At 49.2% G+C, this 20,000-nt stretch overlaps 1 protein-coding gene across 1 annotated transcript in view; it reads right to left on the bottom strand.

The window, feature by feature from the left end:
• The window catches only part of senp6a (SUMO specific peptidase 6a), a gene marked incomplete at its 3' end in the record, with an annotated part of 17,656 nt that extends 7,864 nt beyond the window's left edge, over positions 1 to 9,792 (bottom strand). The window contains exons 1-6 of the mRNA XM_071202224.1: positions 9,788 to 9,792; positions 8,892 to 9,055; positions 8,465 to 8,562; positions 7,913 to 8,255; positions 7,021 to 7,259; positions 5,557 to 5,697 (exon numbers count right to left, since the gene is read on the bottom strand). Coding sequence (XP_071058325.1) covers positions 5,557 to 5,697; positions 7,021 to 7,259; positions 7,913 to 8,255; positions 8,465 to 8,562; positions 8,892 to 9,055; positions 9,788 to 9,792 — 990 coding nt within the window. The remainder of the gene's footprint in view (positions 1 to 5,556; positions 5,698 to 7,020; positions 7,260 to 7,912; positions 8,256 to 8,464; positions 8,563 to 8,891; positions 9,056 to 9,787) is intronic.
• Positions 9,793 to 20,000: the final 10,208 nt, after the last annotated feature.

Raw genomic sequence — 20,000 nt, 5'->3', positions numbered from 1 at the left:
AACGCTGAACGCAGAACACAGAACGCTGAACACAGAACACAGAACGCTGAACACAGAACGCTGAACACAGAACACAGAACGCAGAACGCAGAACGCAGAACGCTGAACACAGAACACAGAACACAGAACGCAGAACGCAGAACGCAGAACGCTGAACACAGAACACAGAACGCTGAACACAGAACGCAGAACGCTGAACACAGGACACAGAACACAGAACGCTGAACACAGAACGCTGAACGCAGAACGCTGAACACAGAACGCAGAACACAGAACGCTGAACACAGAACACAGAACACAGAACGCAGAACACAGAACGCAGAACACAGAACGCTGAACACAGAACGCAGAACGCTGAACACAGAACACAGAACGCAGAACGCTGAACACAGAACACAGAACGCTGAACACAGAACACAGAACGCTGAACACAGAACGCAGAACACAGAACGCTGAACACAGAACGCTGAACACAGAACGCTGAACGCTGAACACAGAACGCTGAACGCTGAACACAGAACGCTGAACGCTGAACACAGAACGCTGAACACAGAACACAGAACGCAGAACGCAGAACACAGAACGCAGAACGCAGAACGCAGAACGCTGAACGCAGAACACAGAACGCTGAACACAGAACGCTGAACACAGAACACAGAACGCTGAACACAGAACGCTGAACGCAGAACACAGAACGCTGAACACAGAACACAGAACGCTGAACACAGAACGCAGAACGCTGAACACAGAACACAGAACGCTGAACACAGAACACAACGCAGAACGCAGAACACAGAACGCTGAACACAGAACACAGAACGCAGAACGCAGAACGCAGAACGCTGAACACAGAACACAGAACACAGAACGCAGAACGCAGAACGCAGAACACAGAACGCTGAACACAGAACACAGAACGCTGAACACAGAACACAGAACGCTGAACACAGAACGCTGAACACAGAACGCTGAACGCAGAACACAGAACGCTGAACACAGAACGCTGAACACAGAACACAGAACGCTGAACACAGAACGCTGAACGCAGAACACAGAACGCTGAACACAGAACGCTGAACGCAGAACACAGAACGCTGAACACAGAACACAGAACGCTGAACACAGAACGCAGAACGCTGAACACAGAACACAGAACGCTGAACACAGAACACAGAACGCAGAACGCAGAACACAGAACGCAGAACGCTGAACGCAGAACGCAGAACGCTGAACACAGAACGCTGAACGCAGAACGCTGAACACAGAACGCAGAACACAGAACGCTGAACACAGAACGCAGAACACAGAACACAGAACGCAGAACGCTGAACACAGAACGCAGAACGCTGAACACAGAACACAGAACACAGAACGCAGAACGCTGAACGCAGAACGCAGAACGCTGAACACAGAACACAGAACACAGAACGCTGAACACAGAACGCTGAACACAGAACGCAGAACACAGAACGCTGAACACAGAACGCTGAACACAGAACGCTGAACGCTGAACACAGAACGCTGAACGCAGAACACAGAACGCTGAACACAGAACGCAGAACACAGAACGCTGAACACAGAACGCTGAACACAGAACGCTGAACGCTGAACACAGAACGCTGAACGCAGAACACAGAACGCAGAACGCAGAACACAGAACGCAGAACGCAGAACGCAGAACGCTGAACACAGAACGCTGAACACAGAACACAGAACGCTGAACACAGAACACAGAACACAGAACGCAGAACGCTGAACACAGAACACAGAACGCTGAACACAGAACGCTGAACGCAGAACACAGAACGCTGAACGCTGAACACAGAACGCAGAACACAGAACGCTGAACACAGAACACAACGCAGAACGCAGAACACAGAACGCTGAACACAGAACGCTGAACACAGAACACAGAACGCAGAACGCTGAACACAGAACACAGAACGCAGAACGCAGAACACAGAACGCTGAACACAGAACGCTGAACACAGAACACAGAACGCTGAACACAGAACACAGAACGCTGAACACAGAACGCTGAACACAGAACGCTGAACGCAGAACGCTGAACACAGAACGCTGAACACAGAACGCTGAACACAGAACACAGAACGCTGAACACAGAACGCTGAACGCAGAACACAGAACGCTGAACACAGAACACAGAACGCTGAACACAGAACGCTGAACACAGAACACAGAACGCAGAACGCAGAACGCAGAACGCTGAACACAGAACACAGAACACAGAACGCAGAACGCAGAACGCAGAACACAGAACGCTGAACACAGAACACAGAACGCTGAACACAGAACGCAGAACGCTGAACACAGGACACAGAACACAGAACGCTGAACACAGAACGCTGAACGCAGAACGCTGAACACAGAACGCAGAACACAGAACGCTGAACACAGAACACAGAACACAGAACGCAGAACACAGAACGCAGAACACAGAACGCAGAACGCAGAACGCTGAACACAGAACGCAGAACGCTGAACACAGAACACAGAACGCAGAACGCTGAACACAGAACACAGAACGCTGAACACAGAACACAGAACGCTGAACACAGAACGCAGAACACAGAACGCTGAACACAGAACGCTGAACGCTGAACACAGAACGCTGAACACAGAACACAGAACGCTGAACGCTGAACACAGAACGCTGAACACAGAACACAGAACGCAGAACGCAGAACACAGAACGCAGAACGCAGAACGCAGAACGCTGAACGCAGAACACAGAACGCTGAACACAGAACACAGAACGCTGAACACAGAACACAGAACGCTGAACACAGAACGCTGAACGCAGAACACAGAACGCTGAACACAGAACACAGAACGCTGAACACAGAACACAGAACGCTGAACACAGAACACAACGCAGAACGCAGAACACAGAACGCTGAACACAGAACACAGAACGCAGAACGCAGAACGCAGAACGCTGAACACAGAACACAGAACGCAGAACGCAGAACGCAGAACACAGAACGCTGAACACAGAACACAGAACGCTGAACACAGAACACAGAACGCTGAACACAGAACGCTGAACACAGAACGCTGAACGCAGAACACAGAACGCTGAACACAGAACGCTGAACACAGAACACAGAACGCTGAACACAGAACGCTGAACGCAGAACACAGAACGCTGAACACAGAACGCTGAACGCAGAACACAGAACGCTGAACACAGAACACAGAACGCTGAACACAGAACACAGAACGCAGAACGCAGAACGCAGAACACAGAACGCTGAATGCTGAACGCTGAACGCGGCTTCTGCAGGTTTAACTCCGAGTACACCGTACGGGCCGAGACACGGTGCCGTTTAAACCATCATTAGGGCTTTTAAGTTCCTTATTTGACAGACAGGAAGCCGGTGTAACGACCTGCGGCGACTTCGATGGATTGGAACAGCCCTTAATGTGGCGGACCAAAAAATAGAAAGAAAATATATGTTAATAATTTAGTTTTTGGGGTGGGATGAAATAAGTGTAAACTTCTTCCGGATGTGTAATTAGATAATTTGTTTATATATAATTTAGAATCTGTCATATTTTTGTATATGCATTTGAACACTGCTTGAGTTTGTATAGTATCATCATTCTCATGTTTCATTTCATTATTATTTTTTTGTATTATTGTTTTACACGTTCGAAATAAATCAAAAAAATGTAATCGAATTGGGCCTCAAGGTGCCGAGATCAGGGGGGTCCAAACTACGGCACCGGACCATTCCATCGGCCATCAGCAAATTAAAAAAAGTATAATGGAATACGGCCCACAGGTGAAACTTGAGCTCGTCTTATATTGTACTTCTTATGTAAAAATATATTACACAGTCGTATTCATAAGGCTATTTGTTAAATAAATTCAGTCAATTAAAGTTGAAAACACTTTCTAACAAATCTAAGTTGATAAGAAAAAACTTATTTCCATAACAGCCTTGAGATAAACCCTTCATATGGAGCGGTGCAGGAAAGAGTCCTAAAATACGGAAGTGAGTCAGCATTTCACCACTTCCTGTTCCCTCTCTCAGAGCCAATGGGATCTCTCCGTAGGGTTTAGGAAACTATCTGAACTAAGGTCTGAGGTCGAGACGCGTTGAAGAGACGGATCACGTTTTGTTCCAGGACATTAATCATCAGCAGGGACCCCACGGTGACTTCTGAAGAGTGGACGTGTCTGAGAAACGATGGCTGTTACCAAGTGGCTGAACAGGACTACAGAAGTCGTGCAGGTCGTCGTACGTCATTACGCCGAACACGTGAACACTCCTCTGAGTTAGTTTCTGTTCTGCTTGAAAGCCAGTCCCTGCCTCCTGCAGAGTGTTCAGACAAACGCTTCAACTCGCTCCATTTAGAGTCTGTGTTTGAATCTGGATCTGAAGTCGGCGTGACGTGGAAGCGCCGACCCGGCTGTCGTTCCTTTATCATCGCGGGCCACATTAGCATTATGGTTGCACTCAAAGGGCCGGATGTAAATATATAAATATACATATATAATATATAATATATATATAAAATAATGTATTATATTACATTATTGCCTCTAATTGGATTATTATCGGAGAGGGTAACTAACTATGTTTGAAAGCAGAAATCCAGGGCAAATAATTGCAAGTCTCTTCAGTGCGCAAAGGAGATGCATTGTGGGACATGTAGTTTCTGGGCCACCTGCTTCTGTAAAGTGGCATGTAACCGTATAATAAACGTATTATATTCTTTGCATGCGGGCCACATAAAATGAAGTCGTGGGCCGGATTTGGCCCCCGGGCCTTGAGTTTGACACCCCTGCTTTATAGCATAACGTTAGCATGTTGCTTCGATTAGCTTTATGATTGGAACATTATGAAAGCATGTGGAGATTATCCAGCTGAACAAAACGTGCATTTATCAGGTTGGTTTTCCACAGATCTTAATTCCAGCTATTTCCCTAAATCCTCTGGAGGAATCACGTTGCTTTTTGTCGAGGGAACCAGCAGCTCCCTGCAGGGTAAGACGTCATCCCTGCACCGCTCCATTTCCTCGCATTATAATCAATGTGAAGTTTCTGTTTTAAGGAATGAGCGGCTAAGAAAGTAAACCCTCTGGAGAGCTGGGATGAAGGCTGGTTTGTTCTAAAAGCATTCTCAAGTATCAAGCATCCCTACGTTGGATTGACTTTTCCAACTTATAACTGAACCTATTAGGGATGCCAGCGATTATTCGATTATTCGCTACAGTCTTTATAATCGAATATTATTTTGAAAAATCGATTTTATTTTATTTATTTTTTTATTATTATTTATGTTTTTTTTTTTTTTTTCTGGCTTAGTTTCAACCAAAATATATATAATCGATAATCGATTATTATTCGCCAGGGCTGCCGAATAATCGATTTTGATCATGGTCAGTTTCTGGCAACCCTAGAACCTATGAGGCGATACACCTCCAGTGAGCGGCCCAGCCCTTCGTGTGTTCTTCTGTATGAGGCCCTCGGCTTGGCTGTGCAGAGTCTGGAGGAAATATTTAAAAAGTAATGGGATTACTCACGACGACGGGCTTGGTCACCATGCGGCGCAGAGTTCCTATCCGCACGCTGCGACACTCCAGGACGACGCTGTCACATTTATCAGAAGAGAGTTTGGGTTTCTTCGTCCTCGGGGAAAACTGCTCGGGTGGTTGGTTCCCAAACTGCAACAAAAAACAATTCAATGTAAACATTAGAGAGAGGGGGGGTGTGTTAATTTCGTCAACGAAAACTATGAAGAGAAATGTTCGTTGACGACCTTTTTTACACGACGAGCTGAAAATAGATTCTTGATAATAAAAACTGACGAAATGTATATTTAGTTTCGTTGACGAGACGGGACTAAGGTGTTAATGGTGGACGACCGGACTTTCAAAATGCAGGGTATTTCCCCCAAGTGTCCGTCTTGTCTGTCAAAATGCATCTTACGTTTCTAACTTGCAATATCATTATTTCCGCTCTCTTCACTCCAGAAGAGCGATCTCCCTGTGTCTGGTCTGTGTGAGGGGGGCGGGGCCTAACTCTCTCTCCCTGTGTCTGGTCTGTGTGAGGGGGGCGGGGCCTAACTCTCTCTCCCTGTGTCTGGTCTGTGTGCGGGGGGCGGGGCCTCTCTTGCTCTCTCTCTCTCTCTGTGTGCGGGGGGCGGGGCCTCTCTCGCTCTCTCTCTCTGTGTGCGGGGGGCGGGGCCTCACTCTCTCTCTGTGTGCGGGGGGCGGGGCCTCTCTTGCTCTCTGTGTGCGGGGGGCGGGGCCTCACTCTCTCTCTGTGTGCGGGGGGCGGGCCTAACTCTGTCTCCCTGTGTCTCGTCTGTGTGCAGGGGGCGGGGCCTCTCTCTCTCTCTGTGTGCGGGGGGCGGGGCCTCTCTCTCTCTGTGTGTGGGGGGCGGGGCCTATCTCACTCTCTCTGTGTGCGGGGGCGGGGCCTAACAGACACGCTGCAGCGGCATGCACACAGATTTTTAAGAGTAGTAGTACCGTTAAAAACCTTAACTATACCCGTCCCTAGATATTACAGAGAGTGAAATGTTGCTTTACGAATTTCAACACTTGATACGGGAGGCTGTGGCTCAGTGGATCGTGTGCTGAACTTTGAATCAGGGGGTAGCAAGTTCGACTCCCACTGCAGTCAGCATGTCGTTGTGTCCCTGGGAAAGACACTTCACCCCAAATGCTGTCACCTTGATTCAGATTTCAGATTCCTGTGTTTGCCTAACTGAATTTGTTTAAAGAGAGAAAACATTTTGACTAAAATTTAATGATTTTTCATCGACTAAAACTATGAAGGATAAAAAGGACTAAAATGTGACTAAAACTAATAATAAATAAAATAAATACCTTGTTTCTAAATATTATATACATGTATATATAACAATCATTTAAGTAATAAATAAATAAATTCATAAAAATAAATGACTTTAAGTAAGATTAAAAGAACACTAACATTTCTTATATTTAAATCCCTAGCTTCCTAATGTCTCCTCTCCTCACCTGGTCTTTCATTCGGGATCTTCTCGGTATCGTGATCTTCATGTTGACGTCTTCAAAAAAGTCGGCGTTGATTTCCTCCTCCTCTCCGGCACTTTTCACTGCCGCCTCCACTCGACCACCAGAGGGCGCCGGAGAGGAGTGGGCGGAGTCAGCGGGGCGAGGAGAAACGCTGTCCAATCGGCTCACACTTCCTGTACTGGCATTATCAGCCTCCTCCTCTTCATCACTGGACAGAACAACTGTGGAGGAAAGAGCACTCTTTAAAGTAGAGACACTACATACTGATATACACCTGAACATCAGCAGGAGAGGACTCTTTAAAGTAGAGACACTACATACTGATATACACCTGAACATCAGCAGGAGAGGACTCTTTAAAGTAGAGACGCTACATACTGATATACACCTGAACATCAGCAGGAGAGGACTCTTTAAAGTAGAGACACTACATACTGATATACACCTGAACATCAGCAGGAGAGGACTCTTTAAAGTAGAGACACTACATACTGATATACACCTGAACATCAGCAGGAGAGGACTCTTTAAAGTAGAGACACTACGTACTGATATACACCTGAACATCAGCAGGAGAGGACTCTTTAAAGTAGAGACACTACATACTGATATACACCTGAACATCAGAGGAGAGGACTCTTTAAAGTAGAGACACTACACACTGATATACACCTGAACATCAGCAGGAGAGGACTCTTTAAAGTAGAGACACTACATACTGATATACACCTGAACATCAGCAGGAGAGGACTCTTTAAAGTAGAGACACTACATACTGATATACACCTGAACACCAGCAGGAGAGAACTCTTTAAAGTAAAAAATGTACCGTGGCTCATAAAAAGGTTAGCTACCACTTCTCTAAAGTACTCACTGGGGTCGTTGAGTTCGTGCCGATGTGCCGCCGCCCTCTTCCCTTTGGGAGGGTTTCTGGCTCCCTGGTACCCCGAGCCCCCCGCTGAGAGACCGTTACTGTTGCTCAGAGGCAGCAGCGATCCTCTGGAGCCCCTCAGGGTGGAGGCGGGTCTATAGAAGCTCTGCTGCAAGCTGATTGGTCCAGAGGAGGACCTGAGGGGGGGTCGCGTGCTCACGGTGGAAAGCAGCGCCGCTCCACTGCCACAGGTCACACACATGCTGACGTCCTCACTGGGCTTTTTACACTTCATGCACACCGTGTGGTACACCGTGGGGCAAAGAGGCTGCAGGGGGGGCTTGGACTAGAGGGGGATTCAAACACATTAGATCGATAGAAAGAAATAGAAATATTATTTTCTTGCATCACTTTAAAATGTTACGGAAAAATCAGCATTTTTCCGCTTGGCGCTGACGCTTTGTTTTCACCGGAAAGTGGGCTTAATTTAGCCAGGAAGTGCCGTAGCGTCTATAGGTGTTCAGCAGAGGGGTTTCTGGGTAATGTAGTCCTTACCTCTGCTGCTTTGACCTGCGAGGGGAAGGAGCAGAAATCCTCGTGCGGTTTCCTGTTCTGCTGCAGAGCACGTCGCTTCACACTCAGCTGACCCTCGTCTGAAAGGAGGAACAACACAACGATTAGGACACACACACACACACACACACACACACACACACACACACACACACACACACACACACACACACACACACACACACACACACACACACACACACACACACACACCACACACACACACACGCACACACACACACACACACACACACACACACCACACACACACACACACACACACACACACACACACACACACACACACACACACACACACACACACACACACACACACACACACACACACACACACAATAAACCTATTTCAAATGAAATAAATGCTTGAGAAAAGTGGAGATGATTGTACCTGAGATCTCTGGACAGGTGAGCACGATGCTGTCCACTTCGACCCCCTGCTGTGTGGTGGAGAAGTCGTTCCTGCAGGAGAAAATGGACGATGTGGTCAGAGAAACTGCCGTGTAAACATGGTGTTGCACAAACAGGTAATAAGAATTAAAACCAGGACGTTGGCTCGATGCAAGATGATGGGGAAAGGGAAACTTCCAGGAGCTTTCAAGACGTTTGAATTGTTAAATATATTGTTTATTGATATCATTTACAGTCTGTTCATTTCTTTGATTATCGTGCATGCCTTGAAGAAGACATGCTGCATCTCCAGGGGTTTATACTTGTGAAGTCGACTTGGAAAATGCTCACAGGAGATCAAGGGGTTAAAAAGTGGGGCTGGTTGGCAGCTGTCTGAAATCAGTCTCTAATGGCTAATCAGCGTCGCTGCACCTTTAAAGCACCTGAAAGAAGGCAGTGATCCAACCTGGAGCGGGACGAGCTAAAGAGAAGAACCGTGGAAGCAGCAGCTCTGGTGCAGCCAAAGCGGCCGCTGAGAGACGAGCTGTGTGTTTAGTCAAGTCATACAACTTGCCGCTCGTGGCGCACGTTAGAGCGGGCGTTCCAGTTCAGAGTCGTGTGCTTGTTTGATGTCCTCGAGCTAAAGCAACTGAGTGTGTATTGAGATGTAGATTGGTATAAACGGTTTGCATGCTGCTAAACATTCAGTCTATTATATTTGCATTTTTAATGAGTGAAAAACTGTTTAAAACATAATTTATAAAAATACATTAAGAAAGTAAAACTATATTCACAAGTGTTAAAAAGTATGTAAAGCATGTATTTTTAATTTATTATTTGATGTGCATTGTATTTACTGTAATTATTTATTTAAGGTTTTTTACCTTACAACCTTACGACATAAGCTACTGCAACAACAAATACCGAAGTAAAGAAGAACTCAAAAGAAACAAAGTTGTGGTCGTTGTCCGAGTGAAACCTCCTGTGGACTGTACCATCCCTTTCAAGCGGGGACACTGCAGATACACCCAAGGGCTTGACAGTAAAAAACCGGGGCTGTAAGCTGGAGCCGTGAAAACAGTGACCTGGAAGAAGATAAAATACCACCCTGCAAACAGCCAGTGGACCCAAATCCAACATGGCTGATCAAACCGTCAGGAAAACAGTCGAGCAGCTCAAACATGAGCGGACTGCAGCAAAACGATCCTTCACACGACTAGCTAACGGTATCATCAGAACTCACGACGACATGTCAGAAGACCAGCTCCAAGATAGCTTCAATAAACTCTCCATGGGAGCCGACAAAGTCATGGAAACCAATGATGAAGTCATGGCAGAGGTCATGGCAGTAAAGGAGGCAGAGCTGAAAGAGGAGGAGTCAGTCGAACAGCAAGAAGCCGACATAGCAAGGACCACGAATGAATGTGACTTGAAGCTGAAGGAGGTGGGAGAGCTACTTGGAGACATGCTTTGGAGATGAACTGTGCACAGCTGTAGAACTAGCAGAAGCTGAGTGTGAGCGTGGCGCTCGAGTACGTCCTGATGGCAACCACGAGGCCTACGAATTCATGCTCAGCCATCTGAAGTCACTGGAAGCTCATTGCAAGTGGCAGCAGTGGGTTCCAGTGGAAAACCAGAAGGAGTTCTGCAATCGGTTGAGAGACATCGAACGGGAAGCAGCCAGTCTGGTTTCCAGAAAGGCTGAGTTCATCATGGCGAGACGACAGGAAGACACACGGTCCGGATCAACAAGTACTGCCAGTCATCCCATCTTTACCCCAAGCATCAGGCTAAAACCCACAGCTCTGCCCAGATTCTCTGGCTACAAGCGGGATGTTCACAGGTGGAGAAGAGACTGGGAGTCGCTCCAAAAGCAGGGAGAACCAACAGGCTCCAGAGAAGTGAAAAAGATACAGTTGCTAGACAGGCCTCGATGACAGGATCAAGAAAGACTTTCACCTCACTACTTATAACACCGCAGATGACATTCTCCGTGTCTTGGAGAACCGCTATGGCAATCGAACGGCTATTGCCATTGAAATAGTGGAAGACCTTCAGAAGATGCCATCTGGCAGGAGTAGCCAACCAAGGAAATTGTCGAGTTGATTCAAGCCGTGGAGAAAGCACTCTGGGACCTGAGTGACCTGGGAGACACAGGCGCCATGAAGAATCCTCTCGTAACAAAATCGATAGAGTAAACTCCCTGAGTCCCTCAAAAAAGAGTGGCTTGTATATGTAGCCGATCCAAAAAATGGTGTGAGGCCAGATAAAAGGTTTGACTATCTCTTGGCGTTTCTCAAGCAGCAAGAGACTATCTACGAGGAGCTCGAGCAGCTACGAGACGAGGAGCCAAGTAAGCCGAGTTGGAAAGACACCAGGATTGAGCATAAAAGTGCCAGAACCAAGTCTACAAAGTCAGCTGACGACCAAGGCTGTGTAGTCTGCGGCGATGTCAAACACAAGAGGAAGCTCTACTTCTGCAGGCAGCTCAGGGCTCTGAGGCAGCAGACAGGAAGGCTTCAGTAAGGAAGTTAGGTGCCTGGAGGTTCACGACGACCGGTCATCCTGCAAACCTGGCTTTCTATGCAGAAACGAGGACTGCAGAGATGGAGAGGCTGAGCATCACGACTACCTCTGTCCCAAGTCTGTGTCAAATAGGTCTGGTGACGGATCTGAAAAGGATGAAGGCAACAAGAAGTACACAGAGGGTCAAGAAGATTTCATCAAACATCTCCCACCGGACGTAGCAAAGCAGTGGAGGGAGGTTCTCAAATGTTGCCTCCAGAGTCTTCAAAACCTCAAATGACCAACAAAGTCGAGAGTGGAATGCAAGAGCTTCCAGTGATCATGATGCTACTCGTCGTCACAGCTAACGCCGGACAGAAAGTCGGAACACTCATCGACTTACGGCCCGCCTACACTACAGCGTCGACAGCTCCAATCTGCCCATTCACTTTCAATGGGGTGACGTCACGTAGCCTCGCTTTTTCGCCGAACTGAATTGTGGGTAGCAGAGCGGTCCGTCTCCGGCGACAGAAGTTGAACAATGTTCAACTTCTGTCGCCTGAGACGCCGGAGTAGCCAGCGCCAGCCAATCAAATCCCGTTTCCCAAAATCTGACAGCTGAAGCCGTAGCCAATCAAACCGCGTCTAAGCTGGGAGAGATATCCCGCCGTTCATTTCTATATTTCAAAAGAAGTCGGAGGAGAAACTAACTATCGCCGTAGCAATCACCCGGTGTTGTATGACCAGACCCTCTTCACCTCCCGGGACACAAACCGGAGGAACCAGCATGGAGGGAGGGGGCAGAGACAGTGGGGGAACTGGTAGGGTTTCGCCTGTTTGGGGAGTTTATATATTTATATATATATTGCTCGCATAAAATCCCCGGGGGTTTTTGCTCTGTATGTCGGGGGCGGGAGATTCATGCGATTGGTTGTTGGTCGTGTTGCTTGAATAAAATCCCCAAGCTCCAGACACGCCCAGCTCCAAGCTATTTTTGGAGCTGTAGTGTGGACGCTCCGTTAGCATCTGACACAAATTACATCACTCACAGAGCGGCGAGCCGCCTGGATCTCAAGAGTGGAGATCTCATGCTCGTTGTACATGGAGTTGGCGGAATGAAGATTCAAGTAAAGACCAAGCGCTATCTTCTCAAAATCCACTTTGCGAGATCAATGAGAGCAGCAGCTGTGAAATATGAAGAGCTCACTAACCCCATTCCAGAACAAAACCCCTCAAGCAAAGAGGGATCAACTGTTTCGACCGGCAGAGAGAGTTTCCTGAAATGGTGGCAATGGGACAGCATTGGCGCGGCATGCAAGCCCAGATGTGGAGGCTGCCGGTGCGGAAACTGCCAGCCCGGCGGTAAAGAAATGACCCTTGCCGAGGAAAGGGAGCTTGAGGTGGGAAAGGATGGACTCACCTATGTCTTGAGCGACCATCACAGCAGAGAACCACATCGGCATGCAAAGGATCCCTGGCTAGAGGATCCGGCCTCACTGCCGAACAACAGAGGTGCAGTTGAAGCAACATTCCTAAGAACAGAGAAGCAGCTAGCCAAGGCACCAGAGTGGAAGTCTGCCTACAAAGCTCAAGTGCACGACATGATCGACAGAGGAGCTGCATCAAGTTGACTACAGAGCAGATCATGACCTGGAAAGGACCAGTATGGTTCGTGAGTCACCGTATTGCACCAAACCCACACTCTACAACAACCCCAGTAAGACTCGTCTGGAACAGCAGTCAAAAGTTCAGAGGCACCAGCATGAACGACTTGCTGATGAAAGGGCCAGACGTCCTTAACCAGATACGTGCTGTCCTCCTGAGGTTCAGAGGGGGAACCAACGCTGCCTTAGGGGCCATCAGGAAAATGTACAATTCTGTATGTTTGGAAGATAGAGAGACGCACCTCCGCAGGTTCCTCTGGCGGGATTCTGAGGAGTACGCAATCACCAGATTCAATATTGGTGAGATGCATCGCAATGCGAGAAACAGCCAACCTACCTCCTTTCGCCCACCTTGAAGAGGAGCGAGGGGTACTACAAAATGATAGCTACGTTGACGACATCCTCACGTCTCACAACGACTTCGAGAAGCTGAAAACCATCACAGCAAACGTGGAGCAAATCCTGAAAGCTGGAGGTTTCCTGTTGAAGCCTTGGGTCTTCTCAGGCCAAAGTGGGAGGAAGGGGAACAACAACAACAAACCAATGAAGACCAAAGTTAATAACATGGTCCTCCCGAATCAAAGGAGGGATGAAAATAACAGAGCGCTTGGTCTAGGCTACCTTGTGGAAGAAGACACGATCCATGTAATGGCATCCATTAACTTCTCAAAGAGAAAGAAGAAGACGCGACTTGGCCAAGACCTTCTACTAGACCAAGTAAGAGCGCAAACCCCAAACCCTTTGACAAGAAGGAAGCTCCTGAGTCAAGTCTCAGGGTTGTATGATCCAGTTGGTCTGGGGACTCCTGCCAAGCAGAACGGTGCCATCCTTGTGCGGAGAGCATTCCAGGAGGCAAAGAGCGACAACTGCCCTGCCAAAGACACCTGGGATACAGCATTGTCAGACAGCCTCAGAGAAGATGCAATCCGACTCTTCGAAGAGTATGTGCAACTCGGGCAGGGTACATTCACCAGGGCCGTAACGCCTCCAAGCTTCTTTGGAAAGCCTTGGGCAATAACATTCTCCGATGGAAGCGAGCATGCTTACGGTGCTGTGATGTACCTCCGGTGGAACACCGACCAAGGCCCAGTTGTCACTCTGGTGGAGTCCAAGGCGAAACTAACTCCTTTAGACCACAAAGGTGATGCTGTCAAGGCAGAGCTATGCGGAGCAGTGTTTGCCTCACGTCTCAAAACATACTTCGAGCAGCACAGCAAGATCCAGGTTGGAAAGTGGTTCCATGTGATTGATAGCCAAACGGTCCTCGGTGCAATCCAGAGAGAGAGCTATGGTCATCAGACCTTCTTCGCAAACAGGATCGGAGAGATCCAGAACACAACAGCGATCCAAGATTGGTGGTGGGTTCCTGGTCCTCTTAATATCGCTGCCATCATAACCAGAGGGGCCAGTCCTCAAGACCTGGGTGAAAGTTCAGAAAGGCAGAACGGACCAACGTTCTTGGAGTTTCCAGTGAAATCTGCCAAAGACTTGGTGACAGCTGCCAGAGACAGTGTCACCAGATTGCAAAAGAAAGCGTTTGTTGCAGCGCTAACCAGAGCCAAGGCACAAGTGCCATCAGATCCAAACGATGCCAACACACAACACCCATCAGAGCTAAAGCTAGATCAGCAACAAACCCAAACACACCCAAAAAGGCCACCAGCAGGATCAGCTGTCCTAAACCTTGTGAACGTCGAGCGGTTCAGCAACCTAAGTCGACTCGCCAAGACCATTGCTTGGATTTGGAGAGCAGCGAAGAAGTTCATTCGAGGGAAACAGCAAACAGTAAACAGTCCAAAGTGGGAGGCAGTGTCGTCTTCGCAAGTCATCTCAGTGAAAGAGAGAGAAGACGCCCTAAGAGACATCTTTCTTGCGGCACAGCAAGGTGCATCCTTACCAAGTACAACCACAGACAGGCTGGTGGTGTACAGAGACCAAGAGACGGGCTCGTTGGTCTGTGGGGGTCGCGTGCAGATCTTCAATGAAGATACAGTTGCTGGCCCCATCTCGTCGTATGAAGCCTGGGTATCAACGCTGTTGGCACGAGAAGCCCACGAGGAGAACCACGATGGAGTGGCCGGAACCTTGCTCAAGATGAGGAGGAGAGCATGGGTCGTGAAGGGTCGGAGGATTGCTCAGAAAGTGGTCAGAAACTGCATGCTCTGCAGAAAGATGCCAGCAAATAATGGGTGATCTACCTCCAGAGAGGACAGAACCAGCTGCCCCCTTCGAATACACAACAGTAGACCTCTTCGGACCGTACCAAGTCAAGGATGATGTCAAGAAAAGAGTGTCACTGAAGGTTTGGGGAGTTGTTTTGTTGCATGGCTTCCAGAGCTATTCACACAGAGCTGGTGAACTCTCAATCCACTGAGAGTTTCCTGTTCGCCTACCAGAGGTTCACAGCACGACGAGGTCATCCAAAGAAGATCTGGTCAGATCCAGGTACTGACTTCGTAGGGGCTAAGCCAGTCCTAGAAGAACAGTACAGATTCCTTGCCAATCTCGACAAAGCTACACGAGAAGAGAGAGCTGCCGAGAATGGCACAGAATGGACATGGAAAATTCATCCTGCCGATTCCCCACGCCGGACCGGTGCTGCAGAAGCTGCTGCGCGCGTCATCAAGAGAGCCCTGCAGAGTCTGGGAGGAGAGTCGGGGATAAGTTGGAGTGAATTCCAAACAACTCTCTACATGGCAGCCAATCTTACGAATGAAAGACCAATTGACGCCAGAACACAGGGCCGAGAAGACAGCGTTCAGTTCATCACTCCTAACCGTCTCCTGCTCGGACGAGCATCGCAGAGTGGAGACGTCAGAACATTGGACTTCAGTGACTATCCCTACAAAAGGCTTAAAGAAATGCAAGTGAACAAGTTCTGGAGGCACTGGAGTCAACTCGCTGGCCCTAACCTATTCGTAAGGAACAAGTGGCATACGGCCAAGAGAAATGTCGCAGTCGGAGACATCGTCTGGATTGCAGACCAAACGCCCTGAGGGGTCAGCTCAGGATTGCGAGAGTGGTCAGTGTCAACTCGGACAGCAAGGGAATTGTGAGGGATGTCAACGTCAGAACCTTCCCAAGCTACCCTGTTCCTGTCACAAGGCCTACCACAGCGAAAGCAAATCACCAAAGATCGAAAAAGCTCAAAGAGGAGATCCCAGCGACAGTTCTTCACAGAGACGTCAGGCGACTGCTCGTCTTGCTTCCGGCTGAAGAGCAGAACAAAGCGTCTGACCCAAGTTTACCTTTGTAACATGCGACCTCCCAGGTGTCTCCTCTGGAAGGTCGAGTGGGGGGTGTGAAGTCAACTTGGAAAATCCTCACAGGAGATCAAGGGGTTAAAAAGTGGGGCTGGTTGGCAGAGCGGCAGCTGTCTGAAATCAGTCTCTAATGGCTAATCAGCGTCGCTGCACCTTTAAAGCACCTGAAAGAAGGCAGTGATCCAACCTGGAGCGGGACGAGCTAAAGAGCGTGCGTCCAGCAGCAACGAACCAGCAGCAGAACCGTGGAAGAAGCAGCTCTGGTGCAGCCAAAGCGGCCGCTGAGAGACGAGCTGTGTGTTTAGTCAAGAGTCATACAACTTGCCGCTCGTGGCGCACGTTAGAGCGGGCGTTCTAGTTCAGAGTCATGTGCTTGTTTGATGTCCTCGAGCTAAAGCAACTGAGTGTTGATTTAAAAACGAGTGTTTTGTGTATTGAGATGTAGATTGGTATAAACGGTTTGCATGCTGCTCAACATTCAGTCTATTATATTTGCATTTCTAATGAGTTAAAAACTGTTTAAAACATAATTTATAAAAATACATTAAGAAAGTAGAACAATATTCACAAGTGTTAAAAAGTATGTAAAGCATGTATTTTTTATTTATTATTTGATGTGCATTGTATTTACTGTAATTATTTTTTATTTTTCATTTACCTTACAACCTTACTACATAAGCTACTGCAACAACAAATACCGAAGTTACGAAGAACTCAAAAGAAACTCGTTGTCCGAGTGAAACCTCCTGTGGACTGTACCATCCCGTTCAAGCGGGGACACTGCAGATACACCCAAGGGCTTGACAGTACTCGAACTAGACATTTGAATAAATAGGAAAAATATGCACAAGCCTTCGTGGAATTAAACGGCGTAAGACTTCTCTCAAAAGAAACTAAGAAATGTGGGATTCTCTCCAAAGAGAAGACCTTCAGAGAAACACTTTGACTCTGCTCTAGCACACTCTGAAGCACCCGGCTCTACGTACACTCTGAAGCACCCGGCTCTACGTACACTCTGAAGCACCTGGCTCTACGCACACTCTGAAGCACCCGGCTCTACGTACACTCTGAAGCACCTGGCTCTAAGCACACTCTGAAGCACCTGGCTCTACGCACACTCTGAAGCACCTGGCTCTACGCACACTCTGAAGCACCTGGCTCTACGTACACTCTGAAGCACCTGGCTCTAAGCACACTCTGAAGCACCCGGCTCTACGTACACTCTGAAGCACCCGGCTCTACGTACACTCTGAAGCACCCGGCTCTACGTACACTCTGAAGCACCCGGCTCTACGTACACTCTGAAGCACCCGGCTCTACGTACACTCTGAAGCACCCGGCTCTACGTACACTCTGAAGCACCCGGCTCTACGTACACTCTGAAGCACCCGGCTCTACGTACACTCTGAAGCACCCGGCTCTACGTACACTCTGAAGCACCCGGCTCTACGTACACTCTGAAGCACCCGGCTCTACGTACACTCTGAAGCACCCGGCTCTACGTACACTCTGAAGCACCCGGCTCTACGTACACTCTGAAGCACCCGGCTCTACGTACACTCTGAAGCACCCGGCTCTACGTACACTCTGAAGCACCCGGCTCTACGTACACTCTGAAGCACCCGGCTCTAAGCACACTCTGAAGCACCCGGCTCTAAGCACACTCTGAAGCACCCGGCTCTACGTACACTCTGAAGCACCTGGCTCTACGTACACTCTGAAGCACCCGGCTCTACGTACACTCTGAAGCACCCGGCTCTACGTACACTCTGAAGCACCCGGCTCTACGTACACTCTGAAGCACCCGGCTCTACGTACACTCTGAAGCACCCGGCTCTACGTACACTCTGAAGCACCCGGCTCTACGTACACTCTGAAGCACCCGGCTCTAAGCACACTCTGAAGCACCTGCCTCTACGTACACTCTGAAGCACCCGGCTCTAAGCACACTCTGAAGCACCCGGCTCTACGTACACTCTGAAGCACCCGGCTCTACGTACTCTCTGAAGCACCCGGCTCTACGTACACTCTGAAGCACCCGGCTCTACGTACACTCTGAAGCACCCGGCTCTACGTACACTCTGAAGCACCCGGCTCTACGTACACTCTGAAGCACCCGGCTCTACGTACACTCTGAAGCACCCGGCTCTACGTACACTCTGAAGCACCCGGCTCTACGTACACTCTGAAGCACCCGGCTCTCCGTACACTCTGAAGCACCCGGCTCTCCGTACACTCTGAAGCACCCGGCTCTACGTACACTCTGAAGCACCCGGCTCTACGTACACTCTGAAGCACCCGGCTCTACGTACACTCTGAAGCACCCGGCTCTACGTACACTCTGAAGCACCCGGCTCTACGTACACTCTGAAGCACCCGGCTCTACGTACTCTCTGAAGCACCCGGCTCTACGTACACTCTGAAGCACCCGGCTCTACGTACACTCTGAAGCACCCGGCTCTACGTACACTCTGAAGCACCCGGCTCTACGTACACTCTGAAGCACCCGGCTCTACGTACACTCTGAAGCACCCGGCTCTAAGCACACTCTGAAGCACCTGGCTCTACGTACACTCTGAAGCACCCGGCTCTACGTACACTCTGAAGCACCCGGCTCTAAGCACACTCTGAAGCACCTGCCTCTACGTACACTCTGAAGCACCCGGCTCTAAGCACACTCTGAAGCACCCGGCTCTACGTACACTCTGAAGCACCCGGCTCTACGTACTCTCTGAAGCACCCGGCTCTACGTACTCTCTGAAGCACCCGGCTCTACGTACACTCTGAAGCACCCGGCTCTACGTACACTCTGAAGCACCCGGCTCTACGTACACTCTGAAGCACCTGGCTCTACGTACACTCTGAAGCACCCGGCTCTACGTACACTCTGAAGCACCCGGCTCTACGTACACTCTGAAGCACCCGGCTCTCCGTACACTCTGAAGCACCCGGCTCTACGTACACTCTGAAGCACCCGGCTCTACGTACACTCTGAAGCACCCGGCTCTACGTACACTCTGAAGCACCCGGCTCTACGTACACTCTGAAGCACCCGGCTCTACGTACACTCTGAAGCACCCGGCTCTACGTACACTCTGAAGCACCCGGCTCTACGTACACTCTGAAGCACCTGGCTCTACGCACACTCTGAAGCACCTGGCTCTACGTACACTCTGAAGCACCCTGGCTCTAAGCACACTCTGAAGCACCCGGCTCTACGTACACTCTGAAGCACCCGGCTCTACGTACACTCTGAAGCACCCGGCTCTACGTACACTCTGAAGCACCCGGCTCTACGTACACTCTGAAGCACCCGGCTCTACGTACACTCTGAAGCACCTGGCTCTACGTACACTCTGAAGCACCTGGCTCTACGTACACTCTGAAGCACCCGGCTCTACGTACACTCTGAAGCACCCGGCTCTACGTACACTCTGAAGCACCTGGCTCTACGTACACTCTGAAGCACCTGGCTCTACGTACACTCTGAAGCACCCGGCTCTAAGCACACTCTGAAGCACCTGGCTCTACGTACACTCTGAAGCACCTGGCTCTACGTACACTCTGAAGCACCCGGCTCTAAGCACACTCTGAAGCACCTGCCTCTCCGTACTCTCTGAAGCACCCGGCTCTCCGTACACTCTGAAGCACCCGGCTCTACGTACACTCTGAAGCACC

This window comes from Pseudochaenichthys georgianus, unplaced genomic scaffold (genome assembly GCF_902827115.2).
Source record: "Pseudochaenichthys georgianus unplaced genomic scaffold, fPseGeo1.2 scaffold_1736_arrow_ctg1, whole genome shotgun sequence".
NCBI classification, from domain to species: Eukaryota; Metazoa; Chordata; class Actinopteri; order Perciformes; family Channichthyidae; genus Pseudochaenichthys; species Pseudochaenichthys georgianus.
This window is presented reverse-complemented; position numbering and strand designations above follow the sequence as displayed.